The following is a 15,785-nucleotide window of genomic DNA, read 5'->3' as shown; positions in this document are numbered from 1 at the left end:
AGTCAAACTATTAACTAATATGATTGCATGTCCGTCCTGCTTGAATACTGGGATGAACAGAAACATACAAGTATCTGTTAATGGTTTTGAATTATTTCATTGCTTTAATAATACCCATTACTCATCTTGTTCTCAAAGTGTGACACATTCCATGAAAACATTAGTTTATTATGCAAAGCCTTTCACTGTTTAATTCTTTGTGTTTTACAAAGCACTTTTAGATAATGGTCATTAGAAAGCATGCTATAAAAACTACAGTAAAAGGACATAGCATTTTTTAAGGAATGATATATGCTTCTATCCTCATAGCCCATGCATGAGACTGGCAGACAAAAATGTGTACAAAGTAAAAATAAAACACAGTACAGGCTACATCTAAAAACTTATTTGCAGATCAGTAATTTTTAAGAATAATATGTAGCAGACTTTCTGCACCATAGAGCTGCCTCTCTTTTGGTGCTTCCTTTGCTTGTCATTTTGATTTAGGTCTTATAGCACAGATGAATGGAATAATGTTAAAGGATGAATGATTAATAAAATAATCAACTAAATGTGTTCTTCCTTTCCCCTTTGTTAACTAAATAGCCTTATTCTTTTGAGAGTGCTGTTGTTAAATGTCATGGATTAGAGCCTACATGTAGTATCTTCATCTTTTTAACAGTTTACTGTTTTGTTCAGATTGGCATAATTTTGGATATGAACTAAAACTGATCTTCTGATTTATTCATATTTATATAATGTACCTGGTGGCTGTCATCAACCCAATCTGCCTGTGTAGCCATGTTATGTTTATTTCTGACTCTGAGGGCCCCTGTTGTATTAGTATTTTTTAAATGTTCTTTCTCATTTTCCATTTTAACTTATGTACAAAGTTTGCAGCATGATGTTGTGGAATGGTTAGTTTGTCTTATTCTAAAAACTACAAAATTGTGACTTCTAAAAGTATCCTCATGAGATGCTGGCATACTAGCCTTCTTCCTCTTGTTTCAAGTCCTCACAAGAGCTGCATTTTCCATTCAGGTAGTAAAGCACGAGATCTTGGAGTTGAGGCAACATTGTCTTTCATTTGATTTCAGCTATATTGTGTTTCAGTTGGTGATTCATGCTATTCAGTTTTCAGAGCAATTGGGTTTCTGTCACTTTGAGCCATTAAGGAGGTCAGAGCTGAGAGTTCATTTGTTTATCAATAATGAAAGTTGTGCACAATCTTAACAATTTCCGGCCTATTTCCCACTTACCTTTCCTGTCAAAAGTTCTTGAGCGTGTTGTAGCTTCCCAACTCACCAATTACCTAACCTCTAATAATTTGATGGAACCCTTTCAGTCTGTATTCAGGGCGCGGCACAGCTGTGAAACTGCTCTGCTACGGGTAACCAATGATTTGCTTATGGCAGCAGACTCTGGACAAACTAGCATATTAATTCTGTTAGACCTCAGTGCAGCATTTGACACAGTCAGACATGACATTCTACTGTCCAGAATGGAGAACATGCTGGGTATCTCTGGCACTGCCCTCCAGTGGTTCAAGTCCTATCTGACTGATAGGCAAGAGTTTGTTAGTCTTGGCAACAGCAGATCCAACTCCGTGCCAGTCACACAAGGAGTCCCTCAGGGCTCTGTCCTTGGCCCTCTGCTTTTCTGTATTTATATGCTTCCCCTTGGCCATATTATCCGTAGTTATGGATTGGGTTATCATTTTTATGCAGATGATACCCAGCTCTACTTCAATGTTAAAAGTGGAAGTTCATCAGAGCTTTCTCAGCTCACAACCTGCCTTAGTGAAATTAAAACCTGGATGGAGCAGAACTCTTTAAAACTAAATTGCAATAAAACTGAACTCCTGCAAATTGGGACTAAAATGCAACTTAATAAAATGAGCTTCTTCCCAGTCCATCTTGGCAGTGATCTCATCAGACCTGCCTATACTGTAAAAAAATCTTGGTGTCATTTTTGATTCCTCCCTCACTTATTCCACCCACATAAATCACATTAAGAAACTTTCTTACTTTCACCTCCGTAACATACTGTATCCCGTGTTCGCTCCTTCCTCTCCTTCTCTAATGCTGAGAAATTTGTCCATGCTTTTATCACATCCCGCATCGATTATTGTAATTCCCTACTGGCAGGTGCCCCTTCTAATCTTATATCACAGCTCCAGCTTATTCAAAACTCAGCTGCAAGAGTCCTTACTCGAACCAGCAGCAGCGAGCACATCACACCCATCCTGCTCCGTCTTCACTGGCTCCCTGTGTCCTACAGAATCGAATATAAAATCCTACTAATAACCTACAAAGCTTTAAATAACCTCGCACCAAACTACATCAGTGACCTCCTCCATCACTATGTGCCTGCCCGCCCACTAAGGTCCTCTGATTCTGGTAATCTTGTTGTGCCCCTCACTAATCTACACTCTATGGGTGACAGGGCCTTCAGCTGTATAGCGCCCAGACTCTGGAATGACCTACCAAAATTAATCAGGTCAGCTGACTCCATGAATTCTTTTAAAAAACAACTCAAAAGTCATCTGTTCAGGAAGGCTTTTAGCTCTGCTTGACTTTATTACCTTTCTCTCAGTTTACTTCTCTGTCAAGATGCCAATGTAACCTGTATGTGTGTGCTAAACCATCAATTATGTTGTGTTTTTTTTTTTCAGAATTTACTGTCTTAATCTTCTTTATTTATTTATCTGATTTGTACAATGCTATATACTGTATATTCTGCCGTTCTTTATTATATTCTGTAAGTGCCTTGAGCATGGGAAAGGCGCTATATGAATAAAATGTATTGTTATTATTATTACTTTTGGGCTTTCTTCATAGGCGGCATATGGACGTGTATTTCCAGCAGTTCTGCTTTGTTTTATGTGAAGAAGGGATGTAGTAATAGTTTTCCTAGGCAAAGGACCTTTTCACTTATTTACTACATATTCAAAGAAATTTTTTTCTGAAGAAGCAGGCTTCTTCCTTCAAGAGCCCCTTTATAGCAATTAAAAGGGCTGAACAGCTACATCCTGTTGCAAACATCCTGTCATGGAGGAGTGGTTTCAGTTGAAGCAGATTTTATCTCTCTCTCTCTTTAGTAGAATTTTATTGAAGCAGTGCAATAATCATGATTTTTGAAGTACTGAAGAATCCTTCAATGGTTTCTCTCAAAGAACTTGGTATTTTCAAAAGGTTACAAATAGATGTACATTTCACGGCCATTCAGTTGTTGGTTAGGAGCCAACAGATTTCTAGACTTTCAATTTTGCATCCCTGTCAAAGCTAAATTTTATTACTGAGTTTTACTTTAGCTTTCAAAGCTGTTTGACAGTCTACTACTTTTGCTTTCTAAGACAGGAAACCGCTTTGGACTAAATGCCAGGTCAACACAGAGTGCACTTACACACACTTGAGATATCTGACAAGTGATAACTACTATAACAGGCTGTTTTAACAATAGAGCTACACTTTTATGATACTTTTTCAAAAAAAACATTTTTTGTTTTACTGATCTGCTTCCTCCATTCCCCTGCCATCGATTTTTGATTGTCTTGATTTAGAGTCAGAATCATACAAGAAAGTTATGAGAGGCCTGCAAAATGCTTTACTGGCAAGACCACACTTCCTTTGCCTGCCTGGGAAAGACCTCATGCCAATGGGCTTAACCCTAGACTCTACTGGGCTGCTTTGGCCTATGCAGATCAAAAGTGTTTAAGACTCAAAAATAACCTTAAATGTCCTAAAATATCAATATGGGTTACAAGGGAAAGGAAAAAACCTTTAGCTTGTAGAAACCAGTGCATAAGGGAATATTTATGAATAAGAATATTTATTCAGAAAAATACTGTAAAAGACGCAAAAAGGATTTGCCTAAAATGCAGTCCTCAAATAACAAATCCCAAAACACAATCTGTAATCAGAAACCAGAATCCAGAGCAGAAAATAATTAGAATATCCACAAGCAAAAACCAATAGTCACTAATTTCAAACAATGTGCCCTGTCCTCTGTCTTTGACGTAGATAGCCAGAGGGAGGATGTCAGGGTGGCTCCACCCATAAGAAACAGAGAACATGTAGAAAATAAACTTAAAAACACAGTACATAATTAACCAATAATAAATAAAATTGACAGAAGTAACATCAAAATATGAAAATTGTAACACAATAACAACATTTAAGAGTCTACACATACATTACATTAATACATACATTTGATAATATCTTACTTTTTTTTTTTTAATTGCTCAGTAGAAAGGGAATGATGCCTGGGGACTTTCACATGTTTTGAAGTTGCTGTTAAAAGTATTAGTTTTTTTTCAAGGTTATTTTATACTTTCGACCATTAGTAATTCAGATTTATGCACAGGTAGCGGGGAAGAGTGCTTTTTTAAATAGTTTAATCTCTTTCGCACACAAGCATTTTGTTGCTGGTTCAGCATAGTTTCTGGACATTGACCAAACACTTATAGCTTCTCCAGAGAATTCTTGGTATATTAAAAGTAAAAAACAAAAAAAAAAAATGTAAATATTGTTTGGTTCTTCATTGTCTCATTTAGTCAGTTGAGCCATTTCAGTATCTTCTGGTAGCAGCTTTTCTGCTTCTCTTGCAAAATTATTTTATAAAACTTGATGCCTTTAGATTGTAGTGAAATTTAATTAATATGTTTCCATCTTGTAGTGTCATGTTTTGTGGAGTCTGCTTAGTAAGTTGTTAATACTACTTGTGTCATTCTAATTTTATGAGAAAAATATTAATTCAACTATGTACTCCCATCCCCTGGCTGTTTCTGTATAAAAATGATTGAGCTGTTTGTTTTGGGAACTGAAGAACTTTAAAGTAACTCGCAATTAAGGGAATGACTTGTATCTTCAGTCATAGAACTAGACATTTTTGTTCAAAATATTACTTCAAAAGTGAATACATTTGAAAATTAAATTACTTAAAAAAAATTCAATCCAACAAGCTTGTCCATTCTATTCACCTAGATTGTCCAAAATAAGATCAAGTCAAGATTTGAAGGTACCTAAAGTCTTGCTCTCTACCACACTACTTGGTAATTTATTTCGTGCCTCTCTGGTTCTTTGCATGAAGAAAAACTTTCTAACATTTGTGGAAAATCTGCCCTAAATACGTTTCTAGCTGTGCCCCATTGCTCTTGTTGTGGAATTTATTTTAAAGTAGCAGCAAGGATCAACTGTATGAAGTCTTTTTATAAACTTCAATAATGTCCTGTCTTAATGTCTGTCTGCTTAAACTGAAAAGGTTCAGCTCCTTTAGTCTCTCCTCATAGTATATACCTCTTAGTCCCTGAATTGGCCTAGTTGTCCTTCTCTGGACTTTGTCTAGTGCTGGTATGTCTTTTTTTTATAATATGGAAACCAAAAGTGAATACAGTACTCCAGGTGATGCCTCATTAGTGGGTTCTATAACATAAGCATAATCTCCCTTGGCTTCTAATCCACACATTGCCCTATCCAACTTAATAAAAGAACAACTGTCTGTATGTCTGTTTGGTTGCTATGTCTCTGTTATATTCCATTTGGCATGGGATTCGTAAAATCAGTGCTAATGATTGTTAGTTGCCATTTGCTGGAATGAAAAACACAATGCTTTTTATTTCTACACATACTTGTGATGTGCCATCACTTATTTTGACAAATGCCATGCAGTTTATTACTACACGCATTACAAAATACATTTCAATAGATTCTGCACTCCAAGTGTTAACACAGAGATCTACATTGATTACATGGATTAGTAGTGCTGCTAGTACCATACATCCTAACATCCTATAAGCCTTCTTGATTACTTCCATCAATTTCTGGATATACACAGTGATGAGTCCATTATGACTCCCACATCCTTTTCATAAGGTGTGCTGTTCAAGTTTTAGACCACCCTTTATGTATTAAAATGTAAATCTTATTTTGTACATGTTATTACTTTACATTTTCTTAATTAAATTAAATTTTCTAGAAATCTGCCCTAGCCTGTATGCTGTCTGTGTTCCTCTGTAATGATTCAACTGATTCTGCATTACCTGCCCTTGGTATTATCTACAAGATTAACCAGCTTACTGACAATGTTCTTTTTTAAGTTGTTTGTATAATATAAAAAGAGCCGTGTGCTCTGCATGTATCCCTGAAGGACACCACCTTTATCATCACCTAATTTTGAAAAGGTTCCTGTAACCATAACCCTTTGCTTCCTGTGTTTGATTCCATCATTATTGCTTTAGATGTAACTTTACCATTATGTTAATGAAATCCTGCAAATTAAACCAGCAATGCTAAATATTGAGTTCTTTGGTCTCCTGTCAAACTTAATTTTTAAAGTTGTTTTTTTAAATGGATGATTTTTCTGTTAAACATACGGATACCTTTGGAGATCTGCTGTCAGCCATGTAGTAGCAAGCAAATAATTTTATTAACCTGTTTTATGTACTATATTTAAACTCTTCTCAATCTGCAATATCTAAATTATATTTTTATTCAGTGTAACTCTTAATGTGAATAGTACACATAACAGTGATACATACAGTATTTAAGTAATTTTTACAGATTTCGGTTATTAAATAATGCATTTCTGGGTATTTGTGAAGGAGTGCTTCACATGCTGGACTTTCATGGTAGAATTATTCTGGAATAAAACTGAAGATTATTAATTTAGTTTTTTTTGCGTATTATTCTTGCCAGTAGTGCAAGCACCTTGTGCAATTATCATAAATAGTTTAATAATAAAACACCACATACAACCACTGAGTATGCTTATGGTACTTGACCGAATCTCAATGGTTTTTAATCTGGTGGGGTATCAATCACATTTAGGAAACTATTAATGTTTCTAGATAAGTAACTTTTTTCTTTTTTTTTAAATTTAACTTACCTCAAGTTCCAGGAGAGGTTAGCTGCTGTGCCAGTGGTGTGCTTTCTCTGGAATTACTAACTTGTATTGGGATCCATTTTGCCATTAGAAACATCTGCCAGACAAGTAAATAAAAGAGGAAAATACGCAAAATAGGCAAGCTGAAGTGACCTCTGTCAAAGTAAATTGCAAATGGTGACCAAATCCAAAATTATAGTTGCACAGAATGTTTCCCTGTAGAAAGTTTGTCAGTTCTCTACTGTTACACATTTAGACAGGCATTTTGAAATTTCAAAAATTTTGTATGTTGTGCTGTATTTGAGATACTTTGACAAAACTGAAACTTTCCTGACATATTCCCTTAAACAATAAGGGTACCAGTTTTCAGCAGAATTGGCATACTGGGATCTAAATTGTTTTAAGCAGAAAGATGGACAGACAGACATGGTGAGCACAGTAGGTGATTTTTGCATTATATGGGAACACACCGAAAATTATAGCACATATATACATTTGTAAAAGAATTTATGCACAACATTTTCTTTCTTTTTTAATGTTTTCTCAGTTATCTCAGGTTTCTTACTACTACAGGAAGTGTGTAATCTAAACCCGTACCAAAGTAAAGGGGGAAGGGACACAGCCACAGAAGAGGCAACAAACCTGTGTATGGGAAGCGATCCAGGACAGTAGCTAAAATGAGCAGGTCATAAATTTGCCAGCAGGAAAAAAGTAACTCTTGTCAATTGTTAAATTTAGATTACTGTTGGTGGTATGTGGAAAGCTGTGGGACTCATTACTGTATTGAAAGTGTTCTCGCAGTACAGCCAACTCACTGATTGATGTATTGATTTTTGTATTTTGTTTTATTGTTTATTTTATTCTTACTTATCCCAAACGTAATCACTATTTGGAATATACAGTAATTTATTGTTGTCTTGTGATGAATTTATGGCTTGTCTAGGGTCACTTTCTGACTTTTACCTGATACTGGGAGTATTTAACGACCTTGTGACCCTGTAGTTGATAAAGCAGGTTCAAGAAATGGGTGAATGTCTGAGTTGTTATTTTTGGTACATGACTGGACACAGCTCTATTTAACAATGGTGATGGCTGTTTGATCAAGTGCCTATAAAAAATGTTTACTTTCTGCTGCCAGAAACATTATATGTTGTGGCATACATTATTGCTGAAAACTGCAGTCCAGGTATTCCCATTTCATGAATTTCTCCCTGATTTGTGCATCTTACTTGCACCTAGCGATGGATTTCAAGTCCACCAACCCCCTGGGCCTGACAAAACATTGACCTCCTTTTCCCCAGTCTGTGCCATCATCCATAACTAGCCTAGAGACATATCAAATAAAAGTGAGTTATTTAACCAAATGCTGATGTTTAGAATCCATACAACAATAACTTCTGTTAATACTAACATGAAAAGCACTTGAAAAGTTGGTAATTAGGGAATAGCCTACATACACTGTGCATTCAAAAATAAAACACAAATACAGTAAAACCCCGTAGTAACATACCCCACAATAACATGAACTGAGAAATAACACAATCCTCATTTGGCCGCCTTCCCTTCCCACAAGTGATTACAAAATCACAGGCACCAGCTTGCTTGAACTGAGATGGTCCTCACTGAAGATAAACAGATGGTGCATCACAGGGTTTTTGTGGATGCGCAGTGTACAGTGGCTGAAGCTCCCAAGCTACACTCTAAACCTTGAGCACTGCACTAGCCATGAGGTACTCTGTAGAGCTACAAGCATAACTATATTGCTGTTGCCATCAACACTAGCTCCATTTCATATCTTAACTTAACCAACCAATAACACAAGCAGAGAAGGGGTGTCAGAATCCATACAACTGCACCCGGGTTCAGCTTCTGGGACTTTGTTGGTTTAGTTTTCATGAGGGCCCTGCTGTGACCTTGGTCCTGGGCCTGACATTCTCATAGAGGGATCCATATGTGCATGTACCCATGTTACTTTTGAAATTTATTTATTGACTAAGTGTAATTGATATTTTTGTGCTGGTACACATTTTTAACCACATTTTTTAAGAAGTGAACTTTGTACTGCTAGCCAGTTTAGAATCTGTAATCTGTAGAACTGTATACTTCTCTATTCTAAGAAGTTTAATTTTCTGCATTTAAGGACAGCAAAGCAAATAGTTGTGCTGCCTCATAACTCTACTGCTCTGGGTTTGAATGCAGACTATGTTGCCTTTTTTGTTGAATTAATGTTGTCCCAGTGTTGATGTGAGTTCTCTCAGGGTAGACTAGTTTTCTCCAATATCAAAGCAAGGCATAGATTAGGTTGATTAGTGACACCAGATTAATTTTATTTATTAGTCATTGTCTGGGGCTGACTTGCCTTGTCTGATGCTTGCAGGATAGTGCAGTACTGGAGTAAGCATGTTCAGAAGATGAATCAATGAATTAACATTATGCTTCATCAGCAACAGAAACTCATACCTTCAAATTAAAAAGCCAATGAAACATATGTAACTAATTAAAAGCTCTCCTTTGAAACCTGATAATAAGGTTTCCTAAGCTACTCTAACTGCCTTGAGGATATTAAATGTTGGATGGCATTACACTTTCATCAGCTAAACGAATCAAAGACAGTGTTTATCCTTTTGGCCCTCCCTTGTCCATTAATAGTATCATCAGTAGCCTGGGTCCTTCAACCCAGCACATCAGGTCTCATGTCAGAAATCTTGGCATCATTTTTAACTTTCAAATGTAATCAACAGATACAAACTTTACTTAAAGGTATTTTAAGCTCATCGCTTTCGCTGAGGTTAAGCTGTTTTTGTCATTGAATGATTTGCAAAAGCCTATGTACGCTTTTGTTTTGTCCTGCTTAGACTACTGCAGTTACCTGTGTTTGACGCTCATTTGTTTCTCACCTACAGTTGACCCAAAATTTTGCTGACAGGCACCAAAAGAAAAAGAGGGAGATCACAGAACCATGTTGGCTTCTCTCCCTTAACTCCCTATGAGATAAAAGATGAATTTTAAGACTTTATTGTTTGTTTGGAAAGCTTTACTTGGGTTGACACCATCATATCTTGCTGATCTCCTGAGCATATACAGTGTGAATCAAAATTATGTTAACACTAATGGATTATTTTTATCTTGACCACACCTTTCCAGGTCAATGGATAGGTCAAGGTGGACCATTGCCATGGTCTCCACACTCCCCTGATTTGACACCCTGTGATTTCTGGTTATGGGGTATGGTTAAGGAGAGCGTGTATAGCAGGAATGTTTGTGATATCAATGACCTGAAAGACAGAATACAGACTGTGGTATCGTCTATTCCCCACAAAATGTGTGTCCAGGCTTTAAATGGTACTGTTGCTTATTGGTTTTTGTGTGTTGAACATGATGGCAAACAGGTTGAGACATTCCTGTAAATCATCTTGCACATATGAAGTATGTTTTGTGAATAAATTGTTTCCGCCATTCAAATGTTAACATAATTTTGACTCGCCCTATATTTATGTTTCTGAGGTCTTCTGATCACTTACTAGTATCTCCCATTTGCAGCTTTGGGGTGACTGTGCCTTTGTAGTAATTTGTCCTAGGCTGTGCAGCAGCTTTGTATTTGGTGCCATTTCATCAGAGTACACACACATGTACAAATACAGGGTCATTTTAGAGTCACCAGCTAACGGATCCCCTTGAACCTCAGCTGGAGTGTGTAGCGGCGAGGTGGTTGTATTTGTTCTGGAAGCTGATTCTTGTTTCATCTGGAACAGTTTGGTTTTGAAATCCTTTTTTGTGAGGGATGTAAACATTTAATAAAATGAATGCAGTATAACACAATGTTTTTATTTAATGATGTACAATAAGTTAATCTTTTTGTCAGCATTATTCTTTTAGTCTGAAAAATATATGCCTCTATCTAGGAGGTCAGTTAACTGTAATTTAGTATAGTTTTTGTATTCCTTAAATAAAATCATCAGCAATAAAGGTGAATATGTGAGATTAAGTTTTGCAAGAAAAATAAAAATGTAAATGAATAATTTACATGAATTTCTTTTGGAGTTTATTTAATTTGTATTATTAAGCAAGATGAACATCAGCAAGTCTTGTTCTATAAGATATTTTTTCTTTTGCCTGACATTTCTTTGTATGGTTGTGATTTATAATTGGTGTTGTTCGTGCAGCCAGTTTTAGAATGCATGTTGTGTTTTCTGTGATGTATGCTTTTTGTGTTGTGTTATGTGAATGATTGACAAGACGAAGACCAGCCCTCAGTTTGAAAAATCCTAGTGCAAACTTTTGTGCAAAACATATCAAAGTTTGCTTGTTAATCTGAAATGTTAGATAATATATATTGGTGAGGAACTCTTCACTAAAATGGGATTATGGATAGACTGGTTTGCAACAGTTTTTTAGTTGCAAGTTACCAACACTGTAATAATAGCATGAGTCAGATATGCTTTTCCAAAACCTGCAACCTGAGTAAAGTACTTAGCAGACACTTCTAGACTGAAATAGGTATAGTATTTTTACAACCTTTTCAAACAGACAGTTAGACTTCATGTCACTTTACCCCATGCTAATGCTTAGACTCATAGGATTAAAAATAAGTGGCTCCAGGCTCTGTCCAGGAGTCATCTTCCTGTCAGATTTTGTATCGTGGTTAAAAAAAAAAAACCCTCTGTGTGGTTATTGAGATCATATGTGAAATTGTCAAGATTTGGATACATTTTAATGGACTGCTTATTATAACATTATTTAGTATTATAAGACCAAAGGTATTCATTAAGCAGGAAAAATGATCATAACAGGTTACACTTGAAATGGACATCAGAAAGTCTGCTCTGGCTTTATGTATTATCTCTCAACAATTCATTTAACCTGCAGGATTCAAACTGCAACAGATGACTGTGTGCCCTGTAGTTGTGTTATTCATGTAAACTGCTTTAAAATTATGCTTACCATTAACAAATACATTGTGTAGTAAAGGCTGCTTTTAGGATTTAGGTCTGAATTGAGCAGGTTAGAAAAAAAAAATGAGCCAAGTAACTTGTCACATGTCATTCATAAACTGCAACTTGTTACTTAAAATGAAAGTTTACAAAGATGTAGCAAGAATTCATCAGGAAGTATTGGTTAGCAGTGCAGAAGGAAAGTAGAACTTACCTGTCCTCACACATCAGCCTCACAACAAGATATATACTTCATCTTCATCATTAGGCATACGGGTCTTTCACCTCAGGCGCTGACGTCCGAGGTTCGATTCCCGCAAGGAATGAGCCCTGAATAGGGTGAAACGTGTTGTGTACTCTTTGTATTGTTTGGCAGGTACTATATAACATGTGTGATCTACTTCTCAGAACTGAAACGATGTGGCAGATGTCTGCCGGCTGGCCAACCAACCACATGTGTTACCTGGTAGGTAACCACCCTAATATCAGACTGTGATCAGACCTATGCATGTAATACACCGATCTACACCCTGTCAAATAGGAGAGCCAGCCTCCATGGCGTAACATCAGAGGCTTCACCGCAGGTGCTGATGGTCCAAGGTTTGAAGCAAAAGTCTGTCACCTTATGGGCCCCAGAAACATGTTGCTTATTCTTTGTGTTATTTGGCAGATACTATATAACATATATACACAATGATAAATGTGTAAGTATTTAAATGTGTATGCCTTTTTATGTATTTGTGTACATACATATGTCTCTCTCTCTCTCTCTCTCTCTCTCTCTCTCTATAGGAGATATATTCAATATAACGTGATCCATTCAAGCAATTAAGATAATTACTTTCAACAAAATATGGAAATCTCCAGTTTTAAGATGTTTTTTGATTTCTTTAACTACATTATTGCCCCATACTGCATTTTGTTTGTTTAAACTACAAATATTGTAGTACTTTAAGTGATACAAGGGACTAGCCAGACATTGCATTGCTCCCACTCTGTTTTGTTAATGTCATAGTCTTTCTAACATTGCTTTCAGGACAAGAACATTGTAAATTATGAAAATAGATTTTTAAGGACAGTAAATATTTTATTACACCTGCTCCCCCTTCCTATGTATTTTTTTAACTCTTGAATTTAAGAAGCATATTGGGAACTGCCAAAATAAGAAGCTCCCACTATTTTTCCTTTAAATAGTTTTTTCCCCCCTGTGTGTCCTTTTAAAGTATTGTGTAAAAATAACTTCACCTTAAAAAAGATTTTTGGGAAATTACAAAAAAATGAACTTGGTAGTGTAAATTATATGTATTATGTATGTGCTTTTGCATATTTATTTTTTGCTTTGAAAAAACAGTAATCAATTATGAGTTTTTTTTCACCTGGTCTTAATTTAATCAATATCAGTAGTTGGTTTTGACTAGGTGATTGTTAGTTATGCCCTGATATATAAAAAGTATAAGTAAATGTAAGAAATGTATTAAACAAAAATGCCTTCAGACCTCCACAAGTTATATCAGTCATATATAATCACGGGTGTGCTAACAATCCTTGTTAGACAAAGACTTTATAATATATGAATATACAACTCAATATTTAGCATATAGCTGATAACGTGTTAATCTGATATAAGTAGGTCCATATCTGGAACATTAGTGCATTAGGTAGAGAAAGGTGCAAGATACTTCATCTGAAGGTCAGGGGTACCTGGAAGGGCTTATTCTTGAATGAACTGATCTGACTTAGAACTGTTACATAAAAGCCAATATAACTGAAAATCTAAACAGACTAAAAATGTTACTTAAAGGCTTTCCGCTACAGTTACTTACCACATGTACTTTGTAGTAGTAGGCTAAAAATATTTGAATGTCATGTTTTCATGCAGAAAGGAGCATTTTTTTTTGCCTTTGTACTGCTCTGGTCACTTTTGACTTATATTATGTTGTAAATATTTTGCTTTCCTTTCTGTATGAAATCATAAGGTTACATTTTTTTCTCAGCCACAACTTCAAAGTACATGGGGTAAGTAAGATATCAAAAAAATATATTTTTGGGTTGAATATTTCTTTAAGGGAGTGAGATGTAATGTGTTCAGTATAGTATTTGCTTGTTGTGCAGAGTAAACTTTTTATCCTCTTAAATATAGAAAATGGCATCATTTTTATTTCAGTTTTTAAAGATGTCCAAATTAATTCATCTTCAAAGCTAGCAAGAGATATTATATAAGTTAGTTATGGTTATACACATACTTTATTAGATACATTCTTATTTCTATTTATAATGTATTTCTTGTTGCAGTGGGATTTGTTTGGCTTCTTTGAATTATCACCTAACAGTTTTACTTAAAAAATTACCATGTGTTGTGCATTTTCGATCTTTTACAATTAACTTAATTATAACAAATTAAAAATATTCAATTTTAGTTGACATATATGAACATCAGGATGCATGTTAATTTTTCTTTTCTTCTACACCCCCCTCCCCCCCCCTCTTCAGGTGAAGAAAGGAACTAATTAAAAGCAGCCGCCATGGTGGCCTTGTCATTGAAGATCAGTATTGGAAATGTGGTGAAAACTATGCAATTTGAACCTTCTACAGTAGTGTATGATGCCTGCCGCATTATACGCGAGAGGGTTCCTGAAGCACAAATTGGCCAACGTAAGTGTATTTGTGGGCTTCATATGTTTTGAGTGTGCTTTTTTACTGTCATCCTAATGATCTCCCGCTGCTTTCTGTTCCTAAACAAGACTTGATATTACTTTTAATTTGTAAATGTCATGAGATATCTGCTAATGGACCATACTGTTAAAGCATCTGTTTGTAAGAGAAACCCCATTGTAAAACCTGGGTTTCTGAGGACTGTGAGAGAGGACAGTAAATATTTTATACTTTAGACAGTATCTTCACATTGGGCTATCCAATATATTTACAGTTTTTTTTTTTTTCTTTGTTATCATGACTCAGGTATAGAAAATTCAACCACAAACACTAATATTAGCTTTTAATTTGGCAATTCACTCATAAAATAATTGAGACAGCAAGTCTCTGACATTTTAGATTTACTTTTGTGGGGGCTTGGTTGTCTCCCTCAATTCTGTCAAAGACAGCATATAGGTAGGAAAGAAGGCTGTGGCTCTGTAAAAGAAACTGTTGAGATATGTATTAGTTTTAGTTTTAATTGACCTAAACCATTTATCAGAGGGGAGTGTTTGGTACAAGTGATGACCTGTTGAGATGAGTCGGTGGTGATCCTTTTGACATGGTTAGTGATACGAGGTGCATAATGGTCTTCAGTAGACAGAAGAGCACAGCCAGTCATTTTCTCAGAATATTCCACAGCATGCTGTAATTTATAATATATTAAACATGTGCATTAGGATAATTATCAAGATTATTGACATATACTCTATACAATGGCATTCTTAATTGCATGGCTTCTGCAAACAGTTCACAAAAATACAGCTTCTTAAACTCTTTGAATATATTCTGTGTATAATCTGCATGTTCGTAACATTTTCACGTGGGATTTATCTGTGGTGTTCCACATTCTAAATACATATGGTCAGGCTCATTGTTTTGGAGCAGTTGTCCATCATCAAGGTCAAGGCTGATTTCTGCTTTGGGCCAGATGAAGTCACTTGAACATGTAAAACAAAAGTACATTTAATGTGATCACTAGAGGGCACTCAGCCAGCCAGTAAACTAGGACTTTGATCAGGGGTTTCCTCTTCCAGAAAGGTAGAAGAAACTTTTAATATAAGTAAAGCACAAATAATAGTAGGATCTGCAAGCTGCAGTTTTCTGTTTGTAGCAGAGCTGATCTCTGTTAGTGCACAAAGTATCAACACAGAATATTTTAATCTTCGAGAAGTCTTTTCCAAGGACTTTTAATGTTACATTTCCCCAAACCCTTCATTATTCACAGTGTGGTCACCTCTTATCCTAGACATGTTTGACTGGTATGGTAGAGTTTGTTTATGTGCAGCCACCAGAAAT

At 35.7% G+C, this 15,785-nt stretch overlaps 1 protein-coding gene across 1 annotated transcript in view; it reads left to right on the top strand.

The window, feature by feature from the left end:
* Positions 1 to 15,785, top strand: part of tln1 (talin 1) — a 173,882-nt gene that overhangs the window by 70,540 nt on the left and 87,557 nt on the right. The window contains 1 exon segment of the mRNA XM_051930058.1: positions 14,286 to 14,447. Coding sequence (XP_051786018.1) covers positions 14,318 to 14,447 — 130 coding nt within the window. The 5' untranslated portion in view covers positions 14,286 to 14,317.

The sequence above is a fragment of the Erpetoichthys calabaricus genome, chromosome 7, assembly GCF_900747795.2.
Source record: "Erpetoichthys calabaricus chromosome 7, fErpCal1.3, whole genome shotgun sequence".
Lineage (NCBI taxonomy): Eukaryota > Metazoa > Chordata > Cladistia > Polypteriformes > Polypteridae > Erpetoichthys > Erpetoichthys calabaricus.
Note: the sequence above shows the minus strand (reverse complement) of the source record. Positions and strands in the feature narration are given on the sequence as shown.